This window comes from Gallinula chloropus, assembly GCF_964237585.1.
Source record: "Gallinula chloropus genome assembly, chromosome: 14".
NCBI lineage: Eukaryota > Metazoa > Chordata > Aves > Gruiformes > Rallidae > Gallinula > Gallinula chloropus.
In genome coordinates this window covers 18375813-18398495 of record NC_140099.1, presented here as the reverse complement: position 1 = coordinate 18398495, position 22683 = coordinate 18375813, and the positions used below count along the sequence as shown (strand labels likewise).

General features: G+C 44.7%; 2 protein-coding genes across 2 annotated transcripts in view; one reads left to right on the top strand and one right to left on the bottom strand.

Moving 5' to 3' along the window:
• Nucleotides 1–2426, bottom strand: part of ITPK1 (inositol-tetrakisphosphate 1-kinase) — a gene marked incomplete at its 5' end in the record, with an annotated part of 145931 nt that extends 143505 nt beyond the window's left edge. The window contains one exon of the mRNA XM_084270503.1: nucleotides 2332–2426. Within this exon, the coding sequence (XP_084126629.1) occupies nucleotides 2332–2426 (95 nt within the window). The remainder of the gene's footprint in view (nucleotides 1–2331) is intronic.
• A 14991-nt stretch (nucleotides 2427–17417) lies between these two features.
• On the top strand, nucleotides 17418–21050 carry LYSET (lysosomal enzyme trafficking factor). Its single transcript, XM_084270684.1, has 2 exons — nucleotides 17418–17544; nucleotides 18942–21050. The coding sequence occupies exon 2, from the start codon at nucleotides 18958–18960 to the stop codon at nucleotides 19351–19353; it is 396 nt and encodes a 131-aa protein (XP_084126810.1). The 5' UTR covers nucleotides 17418–17544; nucleotides 18942–18957; the 3' UTR covers nucleotides 19354–21050.
• The last annotated feature ends 1633 nt before the right edge of the window (nucleotides 21051–22683 follow it).

Here is a 22683-nt window from a genome sequence, read left to right as displayed (position 1 = left end):
CGTGATCCCTTCAGGACACCAGTGCTTTGCACTAGAGGTGGCTGCACAGGCAAACTGCAAAGAAATGAACATTCTTCTCATCCTAACAATCCCCCTGATTAAATCCAGCATGCTTCATTAGGAGGCTTCTCTTACTTTCCTGGATTGTATAACTGCTACACTGCGAGCCCGTACAAACAAAACTGAACTCTGTAGTCACCCAGAAAGTATATCCCTAGGCAACAGGCAAATAAATTCCAAGTAACAGTCACCATAAAGTACATAAGAGTAGACAGACAGACACACAGTCCACTCTAACGAATGAATCACTGTACAGGAATGAGCACGCTTGCCTTATTTCCTACCATGCACAGTATTTCTGGTAAGATGTATGTTGAGCTTGGCACCAAAAGCTTACAAACACACAAGTAATCAAGTAGATATTATGCATAAAATACTTGAAATCTCTGCTGAAAGGAACGCAGCTTCCTACTGGTGCCAAGGGAAGTTATTGAACAGACAGCATCCAAGGTACCAGCACAACTTGCTCCAGTGACCGTGCTGGTCTGTGAACATTTAACGCTGGTTCTACAGAAACACTTTTAAAAATACCAAGCTATGGCTGAACAGACATACCTATCCCATGTTTGTAAATGCTCTTCAAAGTGAGCTTAGCCTGTACAGAATGAGACAGCCTAATTTTCATCAAGGAATCAGTAAAGTGTAGCAAGGGAGATGCTTCAGGGTCAATTCACGCAGCACTGCGAGGACATAAACCTATTAATACATTTGCACAGTACAGGCAGATATTGTGGATCCATGTTACGTAACACAACTGGTAAAGAATTTCTGAAGCAGAGAAAAATGAAGCAAAAAACCAAGTCAAAAAGAAAAACAAGGACAGTGGAGGGCAGAGAGTCAGTTTTAGAGATTCTTAAAATGTAAGAAAATATGGCACATAATACCAAGAATGAAAGACAAATCACTACAAAAAAACCTTCTAAAGTATCCCTTGAAATTCCCCTTAGCTTCTGGGCATGAAAACCAAACTACACCAAACCTCAAGGCTCCCAAAATAACATTTTTCTTATTCTTTATTAGAGATTAAGGCTTTTTTTTTTTAAACTAACCAAAATTCTTAGGCAAGGTCAAAGCTTAGCATTATTCATCCAGAAGTATTTTGATGGGAGAATCACAAGAAATTTCAAAAGACATTAAACCAGAACCTGCCACATTTTTTAGACTTTAAAAAAAAACCCTCTGCTAAGTTTTGCTGAAGTTTGACTGAGAGGATACAGAATGCCAAGAACACAAGCTGATGTAAAAGCTTCTGTCACTTTCTCGAAATAGTTTTCTGTTTCTTCTGCCTCCTTCATCTTTACAGAAAGGAACAAGTGCTGCCAACAGAAATTTCAGCGGGGTTGGTGTTTTTAGTATGGCATGCTTTAATCAAGTGTATTTGAAGTCTCGTGAAACATACTCTGCAAAGTCTGAACAGGCTTCAAGGAAACCAGCACACAGGCTATTTAGAATATTTCCGGTTATCAAAACTGATTTAATATACTTGTTATAATAAATAAGAAAAAGCTGTTATTCAGTATCAGAAGCTGCAAGGCATGTGTCACAAGACCTTGGACTACCATGAAGTTTACACTTCCAATTAAATAATAAAATTGTGTAACTTGCTGTATACAATATCCTCTAAACTATTCAGATAAAGTTTAATTACAGCTTGCCAAACTAACCTTTACCACTGGGACTGCAGAAAGCAGATGCAGTGATGCTCCCTCAGACATCCTGGTCACGTCTCAGGTGAATGTAAGCTCACTGCGGGCTTCACACCCCCCAATATTATGTGTTTCCACACAACGCCAAGCAAAGCTGTTCCCAGCTATTTGGCTCTTCCCAACAGTAACAACTCGGCTTCAGCTCCAAGTCTTAGCTAGGTCTGCAGAGCGCCCAAATGAGACTATTCCATGGGACTACTGGAGACTTCTTGGGAAGCGGTAGACAGAGATTCACCCGGGGGGTACAAGAGGCCGCGCCGAGCTGCCCTGGACTGTGCGGCTGCCGCCCAGGTAAGCGGGAGGCAGGAGACCCCAGCGGCGGCCCGGCGGGCACGGAGCGGGACGCCCGGAAGGCACCGTCCGGCCCTGCCTCCCGCCGGTCCCGGCAGGCAGAGCCGGCCGAGGGGAATCGCAGATCGAGCACAGAACGCCGTAGGACCGGCGCAGGCCACGGCCGAGCCCGGAGCGGCCCGGCCCCGGCCCCGGCCCCATCCCCATCCCCATCCTGGGGCCGCCGCCCGTCCGATCGCCTCGGCGCTCCCCGCGGCGAGGGCCGCCTCCTTACCGGCACAGCTCGGCGAAGGCCTGGAAATTCAGCTTCCTGATCTTCTTCTCGCTCAGCCAGTAGCCCACCCGCTTCCCCTTCAGGAAGGTCTGCATGGTGCCGGCCCGGAGAGGCGGCGGCCGCCCCGCGAGGAAAGGGATCACCCCGGGGCGGCGGGGGCAGCCCGGCTGCCGCTCGCACTCGGCGTCTGCGAAGCGACGGCTTTAAGAAGAGAAAGGAAAAATCAGTCGGTTCCCCGCGGAGGACGCCGGCGCTACCCCTCACCCGCCTGCTCTGCGCCGCCGAACCGAGCCAGGCGCAGCCTCCGCCGGCGAGCTGCGTGCAGCCCCCGGCAGGCCTTGCCCCGCACCGGCAGGCGGCTCGCCGAGGCGGACAGAGAAGGTGCCTCTGCCCGCGGCAAAGCCGCTGTCCCCGCCAGCCCGCTGCCAGCCCCGGAGCGGCCAGCCGAGCAGGCACGCTGCCACCCGGCCCGCCGCGGCACCCCGCCGCCCCTCTCCCGGGCCACCTCTGCCCGCACGGACCCCGCCGCCGGTTCGCCTCCGCGCCCGCCCGCTGCTGCTGCCGCTGCCGCCGCCGCTGCTCCTGCTGCTGCGCGACCGCGGTGCTGCTGCAGCCGCTCAGCTCCCCATTTGCCCGCTATTCGCGGCCACCTCCACTTCCTCCTCCGCCTCGTCCCCTCCTCTCCCAGCCCACAGCACAGGGGCGGGCGAATGGGTGGGCGAGCGAGGACAGGACACACCCGCCTCGCCGCGGCCCCGCTCGCACCGAGGGGCCTCGCCCGCCCCGCGTCGCGGGCTCAGCGCTCGCCCTCCACCAGCAGGGGGCGGTCGGTACCGCGCCGCCGCGTTAAAGAGACAGTGTCCCAGCTTCCTGCCGGCGCGGCTGGCGGAGCGGAGTCCCAGCGCGGCCCGGGCCCCGCCGCGGGTACCGCGCCCAGGCCGGGCTCAGCTCGGGGCTGAGGTTGGCGCTGCTATCACCGCTGTCCCCTGCGGCTCTGAGCACTGCAGCCTGCCGCCCGCACGGCAGGGGGCATCCTCCAGGCTCCCCCGGAGCCGGTACCGGGCGGAGGGTCCGGGGCCTGCCCGCCCAGAGGGCCGGCGCTGCCCCGCTGCCTAGTAAGCGGCTGCCTGGAGAAGGGGCGAAAAGCGGGCTCGGCTGTCTGCGTTACAGTTCAGGGGAATGCTCGGGTTTCTATGCAAACGCTTCCAGGAGACAGCGGGTGGCAACCCCCCGGCTGCCCCCTCGTCGCCGCGGGTCGTGCCCCCTCGGCAGACCCCTGCTGAGAGGGCTCCCCGTGCCGCGCCCGGCCTCGGCCCGGACCCGAGAGCCTCTGCCGCCCCCGGGCCCGGTTTGCCCGAGGGATGCTGGCACAGCCTTCGCCGGGGCTCCGGGAGCGAGATCCGTGCATGAGCCGTGTCATATTTCCTATGAGAGATCCCAGACACTCAGTGTAAAGGTGTATGTGCATCTTTCACAGGAAAAAGGTTCCAGTGAAGTTTGAGTTTTCGCAGTGAAACCCAGGATCTTCCTCCTTCTGGCGTCTGGCAGGTGTCTGTAAGGATTTAACAAAAGTTTTAGTAACATCTCTTTCTTTTTTAACCTTTCTTTCTTGCAGGAGGCAGGAGAAGGCAGACAATTGCCAGCATGAGCTGGCATTCCGATTTTTGGCTTGTGCATTCCTAAATACTGAGGCAGCTGTTCTGTGCTTCATTTCGGAGGAAGAATATTTCAGTCTGAATTACTGTGGTATCTCACAGCACAAGTATAATTTTCCCATCTTTGTTTCTCCCCTTCATTTGCAATGAGTATCATCCAGCCTGAATGTTCTTCTCTGTCTCCTTGGGAATGGAATGCATAGATTTTATAGTAATTATGCCTTTCACAGAGTGGTTGGCAGTACCTGCAATCCTGAGCTGAGATGCAGATGATGCTCCTACGATGATGCTTTCTGTCAACCCGGCTTGAAGCTCTGTACCGTTGAAACTGCTCAGCGAGTTCTGCTGACTCACAGTGCCACAGCAAATGCGGTTTATTAATTTCAGCAGAGTATTGGAAAGGTGGTAGAAGCATCTGTTCAGAGGAGAGAAGGGGAAAAGTCAGGAAATCCTTGAGAAATACAGAACTAGGGAGCAGGTAGTGCCCATTATACGTTCCTGTCAGTAGTTACAGGAAGAGTGAAGTCATCCCAAGTCAAGTGTGTATTAGAACATAGGGAGTGGAATCACCTGCAAACAGCTTATACCAATGTTATTTTAAAGATGCATATGGACAGTACTTTTTCTCCACTTGTGGTGGCTTTGAGGAATAAATATATTTATTGTTCTCCTTCATCCTAAATTATTTGCCACTGATATGTTAACTTTTATTTTTCAGAGCACTTTTTATCTTATGTTCATATATTTTTGCACAGATCATTACTGTAATTAGAACTAGTAAAGTTATTTTGATAGCATGATTTCTGCTGCAGAGTGCTTCCCTGATAAACACTTCAGGGAAACGTGGTAACTTCAGGAAAATTTGTTACTCAGGAAGTTCCAAATACAAGACTTTGACAAAAAAAAATAAATTGAGTAGGAATCCTGAAATGATCTGAGTTTCCTATTTTGAAGTGGTTCATTTTGCTAATATCAGTCCTGTATTTTAGCTGTCATTTCACTGGATTTTATTTTAGACTGTTTATTAAAAATTGCATTGGTAGATTAAGCTCACAATTTGTATGTGTCAGAATGGAATATTAATGTATTGTAAGATGACATTACTGAAGCCATCTTCCTAAATTCATTCTGAATATTTTTCTTTTAAGAAAGGTCATAGTTTCAGAGACAAAGATTTATGAACTTCTTTCCAGATAGGGGAGAGCAGGTTTTCAGAGGTGCTGAGCATTCTTGGCTCCTGTGGAAATGAAGCACAGGAGCTACAAAGGAGGAATTCGCTTTGCTCCGGTCCCGGCAAACTTGAAAGACATATATTGGAGACCAGATTTGATCTTAGGAAGGAGAAAACTGGTAAATTCCTTCATTTGAAACCTCTTTTTTTTTAAGAAAAAAAAAATCTTAACCCTTGAACAATTTCAGCTGTGGGAAATAGATTTCATCTGGTGCACCACTGTACTTCATTTTCCTGCACAATCCTCTGTTTACTTTGCAGAGCCAGTTCGGGCAATGCCAAACCTGTGACCACAGGAAGCCCCGGGGTAATGTTTACCCAATTCCTGATCAGGAGCAAGCTGACTGACTATTCCTGTGACTGTCTGTGGCACAGCACTATGAGCTGCTTCATGCTAATTAAAGGGGTGAGGGTTGATTAAGATCTTGAGCCCTTCGGCAATCAGAACTATCTTCCTCTTCATCTTAGCTTCAGCTACAGGTCAAAGCAGGTTTCCCTTGTTTAGCTGGAACCTTTCACACCTTGTCTTCTTACCCTTTCAACAAATGCAGGGGCTCTGACAAGGTAGGATACTTGCAATGTGGCACAAGCTAGTGACATGCCATGGGAGTTCATTTTAGAGTAAGATGAGGCATCTCCATTCACTTCATTAGTTATTGAATTATACTTTCTCAATGATTAAGAGTAATGATACCAGCACCTGCTGAAAGCAGGACAGGATCTTTTGCAAGGAGCGCAAAGAAGAACGGGAAGTGATTTTCACTTCCTGTAGTTTAAGCTTTCTGCATTTTATTTTTATTCTTGCAGGACAGGCATTACTCTGCTGCAGAGTGGCAGGGGGAAGGGCTGAGCCTTCCCTTTCGGGACAGGCCTCCTCTTTCTCCAGCTGGTCAGACCAACAAGTCAGATGACACGCTGGCATGGCACTGCGGGAATGAGCAGGGAAAACGCATATACAGGCTACACCGAATCGTCTTGGCTTTGGGTCCTGGTGCTGCACAGCGTGTGGGACTGGCCGTCACCAGCGGGGGTGCTAGAGAGAAATGCATGAGAGGTCCAGTGGGCTACCTGTTCCTCAGGTCTCTGCTCTATCTACAAATGGTTAACTATTGCAATATTCATAAAAAGACCAGATATGGCTTCTTTTCACAGTAGCTCACTAGAGGATACACGTGAGTGAAGCTGAGCTTTTTCAGTTTATGGTTGTTTTGCCTAATTTCTGGCAAAACACATTATAAACTCAGCTATTGTCTGGAAACTTTTCTGAATGTACTCTGGACCAGCAGTTTATAAACAAGTGAAAATTAGAACTCAGGGGATAAAAGCTCATTCCTGCTTTTTTTGTTCCAAATCACAAAGGCTAACTGCAGTCAGGGGACAAACTTTAGACAGCTGCCATGGGGGTTCCTGTGGTGGGTCATGGAGGGAGACACCCTCTTCGTGGCAGATTCAGCCCAACTTCATTTCTCTGAATGACCTGTTGTCCACAGAGGCTGTACAGGAGGACTGGCCTCACTAGCTGGAAATCAAACTGACCTATTACAGTCAAGTAAATCAGATGTTCCTGTTCAGGGAAGCAGTCCTGCCAAAAAAACACCACTTGTCCATACCCGCTGCCATGCCCTCCTTTACAACTGCCCAAGTGCTCATGAGGCGATGTGTTAACAGGTTCAGGGAGCTAGGAATGAAGCTGGACCAAAACAAACTCAGAAGAGAGTTGACAACAGTATGTTAGTCTTAATCCAAACCAATTCCTCAGTCTGCATCACCATCCTTCTTGCTACCTGTTGATTGTGGCACAAGGCAGAAGGCAGTGAAGAGGCTAGAAAAAGGAGGCAAAGAAGTGAAAGCGCAAAGCTGCCTCTTCTGTTGGTAATTGCATTTTGCAGCAGCAGAGGATGGTGAAAGCATAGTGCTCACCACCTCACTAATCCCAGACTCACCTAACAATGTATGCAGTCTACACTGCAGTATTTTGATTTTACAAAGAAAAGAAGGATTACTGAGGACTGGCTGAGACTCATCAGATCTTTTAGAGAGCAGAAGGAGGAATTCAGCCAGAAGGACTCAAAAACCTTACAAAAGAGGGTAAGAGTGATTCCTGGCAGATGACCAGATCTGTGTAGGCCAAGGCAGTGCCATTCAGGTATGTCTTTATGTGCAGCTTAAAAATTTCACTGTCCTGAGCTCTGATGAATGTACATGCTGCGGGAAAGGAAGAAAGGGTCTGGTTGCCAAGTTTGTTCACCTGGCCTGTTGTGCTCTGGTGCAGACTCTGTATGAGCTCACAAGCCAAGGAAAGCATATCATCAGTGAACAAAGACATTAAAACCACAAAAATGTGTGGCCAAGATGCAAAAAAAATGAAGTCCTGTGCCAGTATAAGTACCTCAGTAGGAGCAGATTTTTTAATCTGAACTGTTAGTCAGATCCCAAGTGTGGATATAGACTGCTCTGCTCTAGCCCTCTTGCCTTCTATTATGGGAATGAGCTCCATGGAAATAATGTTCATTCAAACGCTTTCTACAGACACGTGGAGAGATCTACTTACCTGGTTGCTTCAGCATAGTTGAAATTATTATGCATGTAACTAATTCCTGAAACTCTGTTCTCCGAAGAATTTGGGTATCCTGACAGTGCATTTGGTTTGGATTGAGACTTAGATAAGGATTAGGTTGGACTTAAATTCATTCTGCCTACAGTTTCATGTTAATAGTTACTCAGGATTTTGGGGTTTTTTTATCAGGTGGTAGTTTTAAGTACCTATGAGAATTACAGAAGCATGCTTCCAGCAACATGAGCCATCTTTCTTAAAAAAAATATATATGTATTTGTATTGCTATAATTTATTACTTTTTAAAACAATATAACTAGTTTTAAAATTATGAATGTGAATAAACCTGACATGGACATATAGCTCTTACATATAAAATGACCTGGACATATATGAGTCTTACCACTGTTATCCCATATTTTGCTGGTTTACATCTATCTGTCTTTGCCTTTAGTGTTGAGACCGTGTCGTGCCAGATGAGCTAAAGCACATGTCCTCATTCCAGTGGTCCTCCAATTCCACAAGTTGTTTGTGGCTTCTGTTAAACCTTTTAAACTGCTAAAACTGAGAAAATGGGAAGGATAAAAGTCTGATGTAGCCTGCAGTGCCACAGCATCACTTGCACTTTCTCTTCATGCTTATGCCTCCAAAGATTGAGGACCTTTTCCTGTTTTGTTTAAATGCTTCCTTAGAGTTCACTAGAAGTTCACAGGGCAAAAGTCTCAGAAAACCATCATGCTTTCTGATTCTGCATGGCCACATCAGGAGACAGTGGCTTTTTTTTCTGCTTTTTTGCTGTCCAGGAAGGGCAGCTATTTTCACCTGACCAGCTATTTTCATCTTATCAAGTTACCACAATGCAAAAAGAATAAATGCAAAAAGGCATTTCTAAAGCCCATGCCAGCACTATTCCAAAGCCAACTAACTAGCGTACTGAAGAAAAAAAACAAACAAAAAAACCCCCAAATCCAAAACTGACGTATCTTATAGTATCTCCAGCATATGAGCATGTTGTAGAAGGACAGACCTATTTTTTGCCTGTGACACATGCACAGAGCAAACTCATGCTTCATCAGCAAGGTTTAGAAATATTTTTTGAAACAACACCAACCCTAACCAAATAGAGCTCCCCCTTGACAGCCAAGGCTTCTTTAGGACATGTCACTGGTATCCTGAAGTTAACTGAAGGTGCTGCTGGGAGATAATCTAGAGGCACAACTGGGAAAGCTGCTAGGTGCTCTTCCTTCTGTGCTTACAAACCTCTCATACTTAGGAACTAGTGGTGCACTGACTGGACTTGTACTTCTCTGGTGTGACCTCTGAAGAAAACTTTTCACATGGGTGGAGAGTTTGCAATAATCTGTGTCAACAAAGATTCCCACTGGTAAGGGGTAAGCTCACATCGCGCCTTTTCCCTCCATGGGGACACAATTTCCATCACCTGACTCACAACTGTTCAATGACTTAGAGGTCTATTCTTCCATGTATTCTTTCTGAAATTGTGCAACAAATCCAGGTACCTACCCACTCCCTTATTTGTTTATTTATTTGGGAAACAGTCTAAACAAATCAGATGGGGGGAGGTTAGAAGAATGCCCTACTCTAACCCTTAGTACTCCGTGTATTCAGTATTTCTGCACTATTTTCACCAAGCCTAGGAAGTGGGATTCTTGTTCAACATGGAGGCCTAACAGTGTAAAACAGAGAGAGAAACACCCTAAAACAAGGGAAAGAACTCATGCCACCATTTGGACAGAGGAGGCCTTAGAATGTGCCAAGAGGCTATCCTAGAAGTGTTTCAACCACTGGGCAAGGAAGAGGCCTTGTGGCAAAGGGACCAGACATGGTGCTGAGGCAGACAAGCTCTCCAAACAACACAGCTGCTTTGTGTTCCCATTCAATGTTTAAGCTAAAGCCTGCTTTGTACTGGTTTTTGTACTGTCACATCAATAATGGGTTTGTACTGCTTGGAAGTTGCACTCTTGGAAAGAAATTCAGTCGGGCAGAATTCTCCCTTACAGCATAATAACCCTAATAATATAAATTCATAAATGCATATGCATTTTATGTCATGTGGCTTATTTAAATGATTGCTGGATAACGTAACTTGCCACCCCACAATCTTGCCATGCAACCCTGATTCCCTGATGAACAGGAAATGTCAGTACAGGCAGGCATCCTGTCTGTCAAAAAAGTCTAAATAACTTGAAAGTCTTCCCTGGCTGTTCCTCAGCCTTCACTAAAATGCTCTCCTGTATTTTCACATACAAAGTACAAAGCAAAGCAATATTTCCAATGAACAGTAAATTTTCCTCAGAAACCTCCATCCTCATTATCATACCTCCACTATTTTTTAATCTCAGAAACACATGTGCTGGAGTCATTTTACAGCTACTTGGACTAAAGATTTCTCTCTAGAAAGTGGTTTCATAAGGCAGAGAAGCAGAAGTTAACCCAGACGTCTTGAGGATAAAATTGATAGTGGTTTCAGGAGAAATTTTGGCTACAGTGCAATAAAGCAAGAAGCTGCCAGAGGGGTTGACCACAATTTGTGGGACCTCTTCTGAAGATGATGAGGCCTGGCAAAGGACTTACTCAATTTTTAGAGGATCCAAACGTGAGTTCTTTGTTAATAACCTCCATTTGCTCTCAATGACAATAGCTCCAAAGGGCTGGTTTACCACCACTCCACTGTTCCCCATACAGCTGGGGAAAGGAGAGCTTCCAGGTGCCACTGAGTTCTCTAGAGTGACAGAACTCTCGTGTTGCTGGCTAACATTGGTGCTTTGGGGGATCACATATGTGAAGATTTCCAGAGAAGTGTCAACTACACCTTAAGTTCTGCTTCCAGTCCTTTCTGATCATCCCAGGTTAGCATGGGTGTTCTGACCCAGTGCTGGCTGGCCAAGTCATTAAGTGTTTTCACTGTGTGCAGTCACTCCAGAAAAATATGAGGCTGCCTGATGTTACTTTCATCATCCACCTTTATGGTAGTTATCAAGATAAAGATGGGGGCTGTTTTGCCAGAGCACTTGCCAGTAGCACTCTGAAAATGTGCAACAACCTGAGAATTACAGTCTGGCTACTGAAAGGTAGGTGACAGAACAGAAGGTGAAAAACCTGAAATTGTAACCTCTGCTTCAACACCCAAATTCTGATAGGTTTTAGTTTGTATCACCATTCACTGCAACAACAGCATTAATGAACTCGATCTGCTGGTGAAACACTTCAGCTGGTGACAGTAACCCTGAACACTTTGAATATGGCAAACAAGCTCCACACTTTGCAGAGGCATCATTTTGCAAGGGAGGTACTCTTAAGTCATATTACACAAAGCAGTGTAGAAACACACCTTCAGTGAGACATTGATTGAGGTTAGATACCTTTTCCTGTGGAGAAAGCGTTGGTTTGGATACACTTAAACATGTTATACTCTTATACTTCTTATAGTCTCATATTTCTTTACCTTCTAGCTACTTTTATATGATCACAATTATGTTTACCTTCTGTTGATGAAAGGCAAACAGAACACAGGTTTGTGTGGAAAAGCAGACATATCATCCCTATAAGAGTGGCAACAAATGTGGTAGTAAGTGTGCTAAGATGGAGACATTTAAATGTTCACCTGGAGCTTTATGATTGAGCATGATGCAGGCATTACTGCCTGAAATGTCATTTCACAAGAGGAGCAGCTAACAAACCCTGCACAATAAGGAACAAACATGTAATACCTTTTGTTTTAACGATCTGCAAATGCTGGTTAATATGCTTTTGTTAAATGAAATGCAAATGCTCACTGATAAATTAATGAAATTCTCCCTTTGAAAGTAACCATCAGCTGCTGTTAAGATCTCCATTCAAATACATGAGTGATTCTGGGTCTCTGTGCTGATTTCTGATCCAGGCCTCTAGCGTGGGTTTCAGAAAAAAGTCAATTTTGGGTCAAGGGCTAGGTGACTACTTAAAAGCTTCCTAACTACAGTGGACTGGCTTATTTTCTACCTCGGTCCATAACAATTGGAGCCCTCCATACAGAAGAGGATGAAAATTTACTTCCAGTTGATAAAATGTATATAAAAGCCCCACCCCCCCTGCAGACACCAGCCTTTCAGTTGAGCTGACAGCTTTCAGTGTGCAGGTTGGGTTTTTTTTTACTATATTTCTTTCTGCTGCTGATTGACAAGAAACTCCTTTAGGCCAGCTGGCAGAAGCCAGCATTTTCAGCATCAGCAAAATTCTGCAGGATAGCTCCCTCTCCTTCTAGATCAGTGCAGTGCTGGGTTATATTGCCAGAGCTGTGAGATCAATAGCTGCATTGCTTCTGCATAAATTGTATTTGTCGTCTGTTCAGAAAACACTACAGAGAGACATCGTCAGTCACCAACCATCTCTGCTGGTATTATTTTAGGGTGTTTTGTCAGTTCTTGCTAAACTTTAAAGCCTCTTTGTAATTGGCTGAAAACAGAAGGTAAAAGCAAAGATTTTATCTCTTTCCTGAAGAATTCTCTTGACTACAGGCAGTGTAGGCATTAGGTGTATATTCAGTGGTAAAGAGCATCACTCTAATGAAGTCTAAAAGTTCAGTCTAAAAAACTAAGGCCTTTCTTCACAAAAGGCTCAGTTCTCTAGAGGCACAAAGGGGTAATAAAACTACCTTTGGCAGATGTTTACTGTGGATGTTTGGAAGAATGAGATAGCATTTCCACTTGTAAATACTAAAAAAAGAAATATTTTTGAAATATAGTAAATATTTCTAGAACCAAGAACAAAGTATGGCTGGTATTTAGAGAACCTGGGTAACATGATTGCCTGAAGCTTAACTCAGATGTGGCTGCTCCTTAGAAACAATGGCCAGAGCAGAATTTCAATAAAGATCAAGGTAACTTAAGGTCCCAGCATTTCCAAGTATAAGAAGCAAGTCAAAGGAAGAGAAGATCACCATGGCTTATACACATCTCACAGAATACCTCTGCTTCATGTGGTCAATGTAGCCACAACAAGCATACACAGTATTTCAATTCAAAATGAGAAGAAATAAAATATAAATATGTCAACACATAGAAAAGTGTCTTACGTGCTCCCAAAATACTGAATGAGCTACCCTCCACAAGAAAACAGATGTTTCCAACAGACAAGTTCAAAGAAAGGTAACATTGAAGGCAAAATAACCACCCAAGAAAAAAAAAAAGGAATCAGAAGACTGCAGCCTTACTTTCAGCAGAAACAAAAGTAAAAAATAGAAAATAAGGATTCGTAAACATGAAATAACCTACATGAAATTGAAGTGGGGGGAAACTGATGTTCCTGCTTCACAACAAAGGATAATCTAAAACTGATCAAAACAAGTTATTAAACCACAACAGGATACTAGGAAATTCACCACAACTACAGGTAGTAAACAAAACCCTTACAAGCTGCAAAAACACTGGGCATTCATTCACTCACTGATAAGTTTCACATGAGCACTATTGTTCACATTGCTCTGAGAAAACAAACAAGCCAACAAAACTTAAAGGCATTTTCTTTTCTTCCTCAGTTTTTTGGGTGCATTATTTTGCATTAACTGAAGAAAACTTTCCTGCAGCGTCTTTATTAACACAGCAGTGTTAACACTTCTTGTAACACATAAGGGAGTCTGCCCATCTGGAGCTGAGGACAGATGCCATGTGAAGCTTGGGTTCCCTGTGTGTTTTATTGTTACAGTCAAAGCAGTGGTTCTTCAGTTGGCTCTTGTGTGCCCTACCTTTTGAGTACCAAGAACAGATGGGAACCTATCAGGGTCTGAAGATAGTCTTCCTTTCTGTCAGTTATTGTCCTTCTCCATAAGCCAGCAAGTAAGCATTTTCAAGGAGCTCTGTGTTTCATCCCTCATTCCTCAGAAGCTTGGCCCTGTCCTAAAACTACTTTAACCCTCTTGGCTTAAGGTTAGGTATGATCTTTCTAGGACTAGCACACAGGCTCATGGCCTATTCTCTTCCCTTACACCAGTTTTCTCCCTGGAATCCCAACACATATGTACTCCGTAGGGCTGCCGGATCTCTAGCCAAGAGTTTGTTTTAGAGTTAGGATTAAAAAGGAAAAAATCTAGGAACATGATTTTCTTTATGAATCAAAAAATCAGTGTCCTACTAAACAGACTGCAGATACCTTCTTCAGAGAAATATTTCTGCAATTAGATTCTCACCTCTTGGTTACTTGTCAATAATGAGAACCTACCTATGACTATGTTAACTCTTTATCCACCCAAAGAATTCATGATGTATTCTGCTTTTCAGCTTCTGCCAAATTAATTTTGGTTTGGTAATTATCTCAGGTACTTTTGTTCTTCTGTTTTGGCCAGTGAAGACCTTAATTTAATGTAACTAAGTTACAAAAACTTTATTTGTCATAAAGTTTACAACTAACCCTTCTGTTTCCCATTGTCAGACCTAATTTTTCAGGACCCTGAGTGCACTAGTAGGCCTTAAAAGCCCCCAAAAGCCTAACCCATGGGCTCATAATCCACATTTAAACTGAGTCTTCAGTCCATACCTGGGCTATATGGTAAGACTATAGGTCTCCATCTCAGCCATGACTGTGCCTAGCTATGTTCATCTGGACTTGCAGACTAATTTCCTAGCTTGCCTTCAGTCTTTTCTCATCAGTATGAACCTGCCTGACCATCACTAGGTTATGTTTCACCCTATTTATCCTCACTTGACCCTCACCCATGGGCTGCCTTCCCTGCCTGGCTGATGATCTGGACTCTTGGCTGCTCTGGTGCTGTGGGACTGGGTCTGGCAGTGAGGCTTTGTCCCATCAGCTGGGTTTTCATGCTTGGCTCCTGCCTTTGATGGAGCAGTCAGCCCTCGCAGCTCCCGATGCTTTTCTGTTTTACCTTCAAAATAAACCCAGCAGTTTTATACTTTCACAACAACTTGTCCTCAAAAGTAAGTGGAATACTTTTTTTTTTTTTTAACACTACAAAATTCTATAATTAACTCTTCAATTCTAGGTCTTAACATTAAAGGTTAAGTCTCTGATTCAACAGACTTCTATCTTCTCCTCCTGTTTTCTGCCCTTTAGAATTTCACCAGGTGTCATGTCCCCATTTCTATATGGAGAGTGTGAGTTGTTCTCCCTTATTGTTACCAGCCCTGATGATTGGAATTTAGCTTGAAACCCCTCTAAACCTTGAAAACACTGGCTGCTACTTCCACTAATTTTATTCCTCCCTCCAAGGCTGCTAAAAAAAACCTAAACAAACTCTCACTGTGGCTTTTTTCTGTGTCCCTTCCTATACTGTGCCAAAGGATAAGCATAACACTGAATTTATGGAAACTGAGATCAAACACAAAGATCTTACAAGTCACTCTGTATTATGCCTTAGCTTCCAACAGCAGTGTGTGTTTGCTACAACAACTACACTTTTATTTTATTGTTTAGATCTTTCTCTTCATGACCATAATTTCAGGCCTGTGGTTAACACAGAAGACAAACCCTACGAACCAAGCAGGCTAAATCCTAATCCATTCTCCCTTTCCAACTCCAACCCTTCAGAGGACAGACTTGTTAAGCAGGAATAAGCCCCACATTTCACTCCTTTTTCTTCAGAATCTTAGCTGCAACTGCAGGCTTTACACTTAACACATGTATCTGTAGCTAAAGCATATACTCACAGAGTCACATACCCATTCTGACTGAAACCCTTCTCTTTCACATGTATGTTGGCATTTTAAAGGAAATAGGCTCTATATGGTTATTCCATTTCCCATTGTTGCTTCTAACATAAGAAAATACAATAAAGACATACTTCAGTAGAAGGACTGCGAGCTATACAGGAACCAAATTCACTTCTAGGTCAACTGGGGCATCACCATCTGTAAGAAGGGAAAAAAAAAGGCATTTAGTTGTGAACAGTGTCCCGTGTATGTACTTATTCAGCCCTATGTCTTTCAGCAGAACTACACTAAGTTTGCTTAAGCTTCATGAAAGATGATTAAATTCTCATTCAACTGAAATACAAAACTTCACTGAACTGGGAGCCAGGCTTTCACCTAGTCCGCCAGAAGTTGGCTTTGCCTGTGGTGTTGAGCACCATCTAGTGTCCTTCTTCACAGTGGCCAAGGAGATCCTGTTCTTGGGGCCTTCAGTTGAATAAGCATCAAATAAAAGAAAATAATAATAATAATTAAAAAAAAAGCAGCATAGCTTTAGGTGAAATTACCATGCCAGGGAATGAATTTCTGGCTTTTGTAGGCTCACAACAGTATCCTTTTCCTCCAATGATATCTGCAGCTGCATGCACTTAGTCATCAGATGTCCTGAATATAATCTAAAACACCAGTTTCTAACATCTTGCATTGAAACACCAAAAATAGCAGGATAAGCCATCATAAATTGAACTCTGCAGTAGCTTTTACATACTGGCTTGCAAGCAGTATACTACTACATTCCTCAAGAAAAATGACAGAAAATCCTACATATATGTATTGATTTATACCCAAACAAAAAAGTGACTGATTTATCATCTTTCATTTCTTACTTGATGTCCCTTTCTAAATTCTCTTTTAGCCTTCTTGTTAACAATAGCTGGATGTGTGCTGCCACTCATTCTCTATAACACTGAAGGACAGGGTTCAGGGCTGACTGGCAATGTCAGTCATTCCCAACACAGAGACTAATGGTCAAACTTTTGACAAATCAAATTGATTTGAAATCCATTTTGGTCTTAGGTGATTAAAATCGTGAAGCATTTCAGAAATTTGTAACAGCTCCCAGCACCAGTATGAGAAAACAGTAGTTTTCTCATGACTCTGGGATACAGTTTAGTACACAGTTTCCATGTTACACAGAACACTATGCAGTCGCTGAAGTCTTTTAACCAGCACAGGAAGTATGTGTTAGAAAGTTACTGAATTCAGGAAAGTTTTGAAACACTGCCTGCACGAGGAAACTTTCCAAACGTGACTGATACACATCAGTGAGCTGCACACATCTAACCACGTAAGATTTGTCAACGTAGATAATCTTCTGGCTTCATTGAAGACTTTTTCCTAGCTGTGTACTGCCTAATACAATAGAAATATGCCAGTAAGACACATTTATGTATAGATATATGCTGTTAAAGTTCATATTTGTCTGTTGTTGGAGAGAGTTCCACCACGTAAGTCTCCACTGGTGTTTCCCTCAATGTATCTCACCTGGCTAACGCAGCCAACTGCCAAAACACAACTGAGTTTCTCCTCTCCTCGAGTGCCTGTGCACCTAAAGCAAACGCACTCCAGACTGTCAGTGTGGGGAGAGGAGAGTGCTGTGCCAGGCTGCCAGGGCACAGCCCTGTGCAGCGAGCTGTGGCTGGGCTGCCCGACCCGGCCTCTCCTCCACCACCACCACACGAAGCAGCACTAGCACATAAACGACGGCAGCTCGGGGCCAGCGGTAACCTAAAAGCGAGTAAGGCGAGCAGCAATACAGCACCCTCGCCTTTGAGTGCCGGCCGCCATTTTGGGCGAGGCCAACCCCGCCACACAGGGGCGCGGGCCCAAGCCAAGATGGCCGCCGGCCAACCCGCCCCGTCCCGCCTCGGATGCAGATGGGCGCGCACCGGAAGCGGTTCTCCCCATGCCGGAAGCGCCGCGGTTCCGGAGCGGTGGCCGGGCGGCGATGGCAGCGGCCCGGCAGCGGCGCGGCGGGCCGGCGGGTCCCTCCGCCTCCCGGCGCGTCGGCGCAGGCTGAGGGGAGCGGGCCGCCTGCTGCCGCCCTCCCGCTCCCTCCTTCTCCGCAGGAGGAAGGTAAGCGGGTGGCGGAGCGGCGGGGCGCTTGTCGCCCGCAGCGCGGGGCGAGCGCTTGCGGGAGGGCTGAGCGCTGCGGGCGCCGCCAGCGGCCGGTTTGCGAGGCGTGTTGCGGGAGGAGAAGCCCCGGAGCGCCCGCGGGATGGTGGCGAGCGGCTCTGGGAACCACCGCGGGGGTCCCCTGAAGCTGCGAGTGCAAACGCAAGCGGCGCCTGGAAGCGGAAGGTGAGGAGAGCCAGCGGTACCCCCGGCTCCGCGTGTACCCAGAGCTCAGGCTCCCCTCGGGCAGGAGAAAGCCGACTGCTGCTCGCCTCCTTCGCTCGGCCGCAATTTTAGCAGCGTTTGTGCTTTTAATACGCGCGTATGATATATATATATATGTGTTAAAGACTTGTGTTTTGTGAAGCCGGCTACTCGTCAGCCCTCTCTACAGCGCCAGACTGCCAGGCAGCCGGGCAGCAGCTGGGCTGCTGGGTACCCCTGCCCTCCGGCATTTCAGTGTTTACCCACTAGGTTGCCACCTGCTTGAACCATGTTTTAGGCTGCCCTATTAAAAGTATTAGCTTGTTGTACTAAACAGGAGCATGCTGTTAGGTTCTATGGAAGTATAAGCTAAAGAGTAAGTAGCTGTCAGAGGTGTAAGGAACGGCATTTACTGTTCCTGTATGTTTGGCTCTCTCAGCCGCCTTAAACGGAGGAGTGTGAGGGCCAGAACGACTTCTCCAGAGTTACACTGGTCAGATTCCGTCAGGTGAAGATTGAGGGTAGGCTGTTGGATACGGAAAACCAGCAAGTCTTTCCACATTGCTAACCACACAGATTAGTCTGGCCTCAGGAAAAGGGGATGTTTTCAGTTTGCCCATCCCTTTATATATGGCTTCTAGGTGGGCATTCAGCTAGAGCTTAATAAAACTGTATGAGGGTGCTGCCAGCAAGTAGTGCTGCTCGTGTTAGTGGCTGGCTAGCAGCACGTTTGTCTTGCAGACATCAAAGAACTTTACAAACTTCCTATATTTATGGGAAGTCTTGTGGTATCCCCACCCTGTGGCTAGAGACATCGAGGGCAGGTGGGGTAAGTAACTTACCCAATTCACGACTTCTGTTTTGTTCACTCACTGTATGACTAACATGCAATAACTTGGTAGCTACTGACCCTAAACCAGCCAGAGCTATCAATGGAGCATTGTCTGTAATTAACATTAGCCCACTGGTGGCATAATAGTGAGATTTTATCTGACAGAGAGAGAACTTGGGTCTTCAGGAAAGGATGTCTGCACTGCTTTTGCTAACGTGTCCAGAAAAATTATAACTAAGTTAATTTGTGGAAAAAACAAGTTTGATCTGTGTGTCCCCTTTCTCCAAGCTGTACTGAATGTGTATGTTGCCTTTTGTTCCAGGTGCAGAGCATGGAGAATGATGAACTTCCGCCAGAGGATGGGATGGATTGGTGTGGGGTTGTACTTGTTAGCAAGTGCTGCAGCTTTCTATTACGTCTTTGAAATCAATGAGACTTACAACAAACTAGCACTGGAGCACATTCAGCAACACCCCAAGGAACCACAGGAAGGAACCACATGGACGCACTCCTTAAAAGTACGACTGCTATCCTTGCCTTTCTGGCTGTGGACTATAATATTTTTAATACCATACTTACAGATGTTCTTGTTCCTCTATTCCTGTACAAGAGCTGACCCCAAAACTGTTGGCTATTGCATCATTCCTATCTGCTTGGCTGTTATTTGCAATCGGCATCAAACATTCGTGAAGGCCTCTAATCAGATCAGCAGATTACAACTGATTGACACTTAGTTCAGTCTCTAGTTTCCCTAGCTGTTTTGAAGCAATTACACATGCCTGACCTAATCACAAGACTGAAGTTCTGAGTGGAGGCTGGAAAGAGCCTTTTCATTCAAACTGTAAAGCAATGAAGAGAGTGACTGTTTTCTATTTAAAATAACTTCAAAGGTTTTTAAATATGGGTCTATGGAAATGGCCAGAGTGTGACACTTGATGGAAGTATTCCTCATTTTGCCTTAATGACGCAAAATTGCAACACTCCATCTGAAATTTCTGTGGGGAAACAAGTTTCTGGTCCATGACTTTACTCCTCTGTGCAAAAAAAAAAAAGTAGTGATTTCCTATGTTTTCCCTTGGAGTAAGATCAACAAAAATACACTTTTTTTTGTGGTAAATGTAAAAGGAAAAAAAAAATCAAAACATGATTATAAAAGTTGCACTTCACACAGTTCTTTGCTATTTCTTTCTTCTTTTAAGTAATTGCTATCTACATCAGTGCTGGTTTTTAATGATTTTTTTAAAAAAAGAATAAGTTTGGATATAAATACAGGAAGCAAAGAATAAAGTTTGTGCAAACCTTTGAAGATAAAGAGGTATCTCTTGTCTGTGGTAGCATACTCTTGTTTTTTATGCAGTGGCCACAACAGTAGCGTGTTGAGGTGGGTAGGCAGTGAAGGGGGGGTGTAGGTCTGGAGGGAGGCTGGTGCTTGAACCTCTTCCCTACGATGTCAAAAGCATCTTGTGCTGGCATTGGCCTGTAGTCTGCACAGAACTTTATGCTTCCTTCCTCATCTGTAGAGACCTCCTTTGATAGAACTGTGATTGGAATTCTCTATCGTTGTAATTTCACTCCGGGCACGACGCAAACCCGCGTTGTGGGAGCACTGATGGATTAGGAAAAACTATGGCACGAGGTTGGAGGTATGCTACCAACAGCTTGTAAGATAGCTATGTTTCTTCCAGAAATTTGAAGCAGATGCCTTCTCATTCCTGCAATGAATGCAAATTTCTTCTGTCATACTGAAATTCCCCTGGGATTTCCAGCCCTAGTTCCGACTTCTATTTTTCGGGACTGTTTTGACACCGCATTTAATTCTGACCACGGATGGGCTGTTCTGGATAATACCCCATCTGTTCTCCCTTCTCATCCTTTTTTGTTTTGTTTCTTAGAGTAACTAAATTTTTGAACCAGCCATAATGGAAGTAACTTTGTGAAAGTGAAATCAGTGCAACATACGATCTTCGAAAGCAGGAGGCCAAAAGCAATTGTGAGCAGAACTCAATTACCATTTCAGTTGTGTGTGATTGTCAGTACATCATCATCCCAAACAAGAATCTGTTTCTGACTACTTTGAGGGAATCCAGAAGAAAATCAGCTTTCTCTTGCTTTGGTGGGAGATGCTATTTTCGGTGTTGCTGCATTCAAGCATGTTCAAATTACAGTACCTTAAACTTAGTTTGCATTTGGAGATGTGTTGAGCCACTGGTTTCAAATGCCAGCATGGGTGCTAGGACCTGAAAACACAATGTAGCCTTTACAAGAAGGTTTGGAGTTCTAAGTGCAATATGAAAAGGAGGAAGTTGCCATCTTAATATGCTGGAGTAAGAATAAACTCTGACTTGTGGTATCTTTGGGAGTCAGAGCTTTTAAGTTGTGTTGTTTCCTAACTTTAAAAATCACCATTCTATTTATCTATAAAATAAAAACTTTTCAATGTTTATAAGCAAAAGTCTGTTAATTCAGATACTTACCAATGGTTGGTTGTTTTTTCTTTAATGTAAGTTTGTGGCTGGGTAGCAGTGCTGGCAGTCAGCTGCTGCAGCTTACTCTCCTGGCCTTGTGTGTTTGGTCTTTTTTGTTGTCCTTGTATGCTCTGTGCCCTAATTTCTGTTCCACAGCTTGAGTTTTGGGGCTGGCTGACAGTGAATCCCATCATCATTTCTCACCTTTGGGTAGCAGGGAGATCGCTCTGGCTGGACTGTGTTTCTAACTCGATGCTGTGGTTTTTAAACGGAGCCTTTATGTTGTGTCTCGATGGAGTTATTTAAAGAAGAACACAAGAGGAAGCATCAAAATTAGAAAATGAGAGGGAGAACTGCTGGGGTTTCTGTTGTGCAAGCACGTGGCCTTCAGCAGATGATCAGCATGGGATGAGCCAAGCTGCCTGGGTGCGGAACACGTGCTGGGCACAGAGAGAGCACAGGAGGCTCCTGTTCATAGGCTTTTCCATCAGAAGTCTGGGTTTGGGTTAAAGCTGGTTTGGGCTACAAGCATGAGCTTTACAACTAACTACAGGAAGGCACAGGATCTAACTGAAGCAAGCATTATGTCTGTGAGGGTTTGAGCAGCTGTGGAGATAATTAGTATAAACATTTGTATAAACTATTAACACTGGGCATAGGAACATCAGACAACAGGCATTTCTGGCACCAGTGGAACTTCCCCAGGTGAAGTCTTACCCACAGAATGAGGAGTGACCATCACAATTAACAGCTGAATTGAGTTTTTACTGCGGTCTTTTAAGAGAGGTAGTGACATGACTTTAAGATGGATTATTCTGAAAGTTTTTAGATAGTGTCAAGGCTATTTAGCTCTCAGTCACAGAAGATAAATGCCTGTAACACAAATTGACATAATCTACACACTTTTGGGATAATGAAGCTCAAAGTTGTTTTACAGCCTCTTTAAAAAGACTACAGTGCTTCTCAGTTAGCTCTTGATCATAAATGACATAGTAGCAGAAATTTGTTTCTACAGTAATGGTATCAATAAAAGATGTGAAACTACCTTATACCCAAACCTGCTCACAGAAATCTGCTTGGGCAGAAAAGGTGAGTTGATACACCTTCCACTTACAGGTGGGAAAGTTACTCTTACTCAGTGTTTCAACTTAAAAATGACTTCGCTCAGACCTGATCTTGAAGAGCTTCCAAAAGCAGTAATAACAGAGGCAGTAACGCAGTCCTGGGAAGACTGCTAACCCCTACCAGCTTAGCAATCATTTGGAGCTTTAATTTTCTGCCAAGAAAGTGAGAAGCTGTAATACAAGGTTGATTAATGTTTATCTTGAGTCAGGGTTTGTTGATTTAAGCCAGAGGTTGTCAGCCTGTGACTTGCCAATGGACTGTTTACACAAAGTTTATATAAAGACCACAAACTGATGCTTTTTAGCCATCCCACAGTTTACACCATTGGTGGGGTGTTTAGGGCTGTAGTCTGGAGAGGGAGGAAGGATTTGGCCCTACAAGATTCCAAGCTGCAGAACAGAGATCATACAAGATGTCATGACTTTAGCACAGGTCACGTGAAGAAGCCCTTCTGATACAAACAAGGCTGATAAA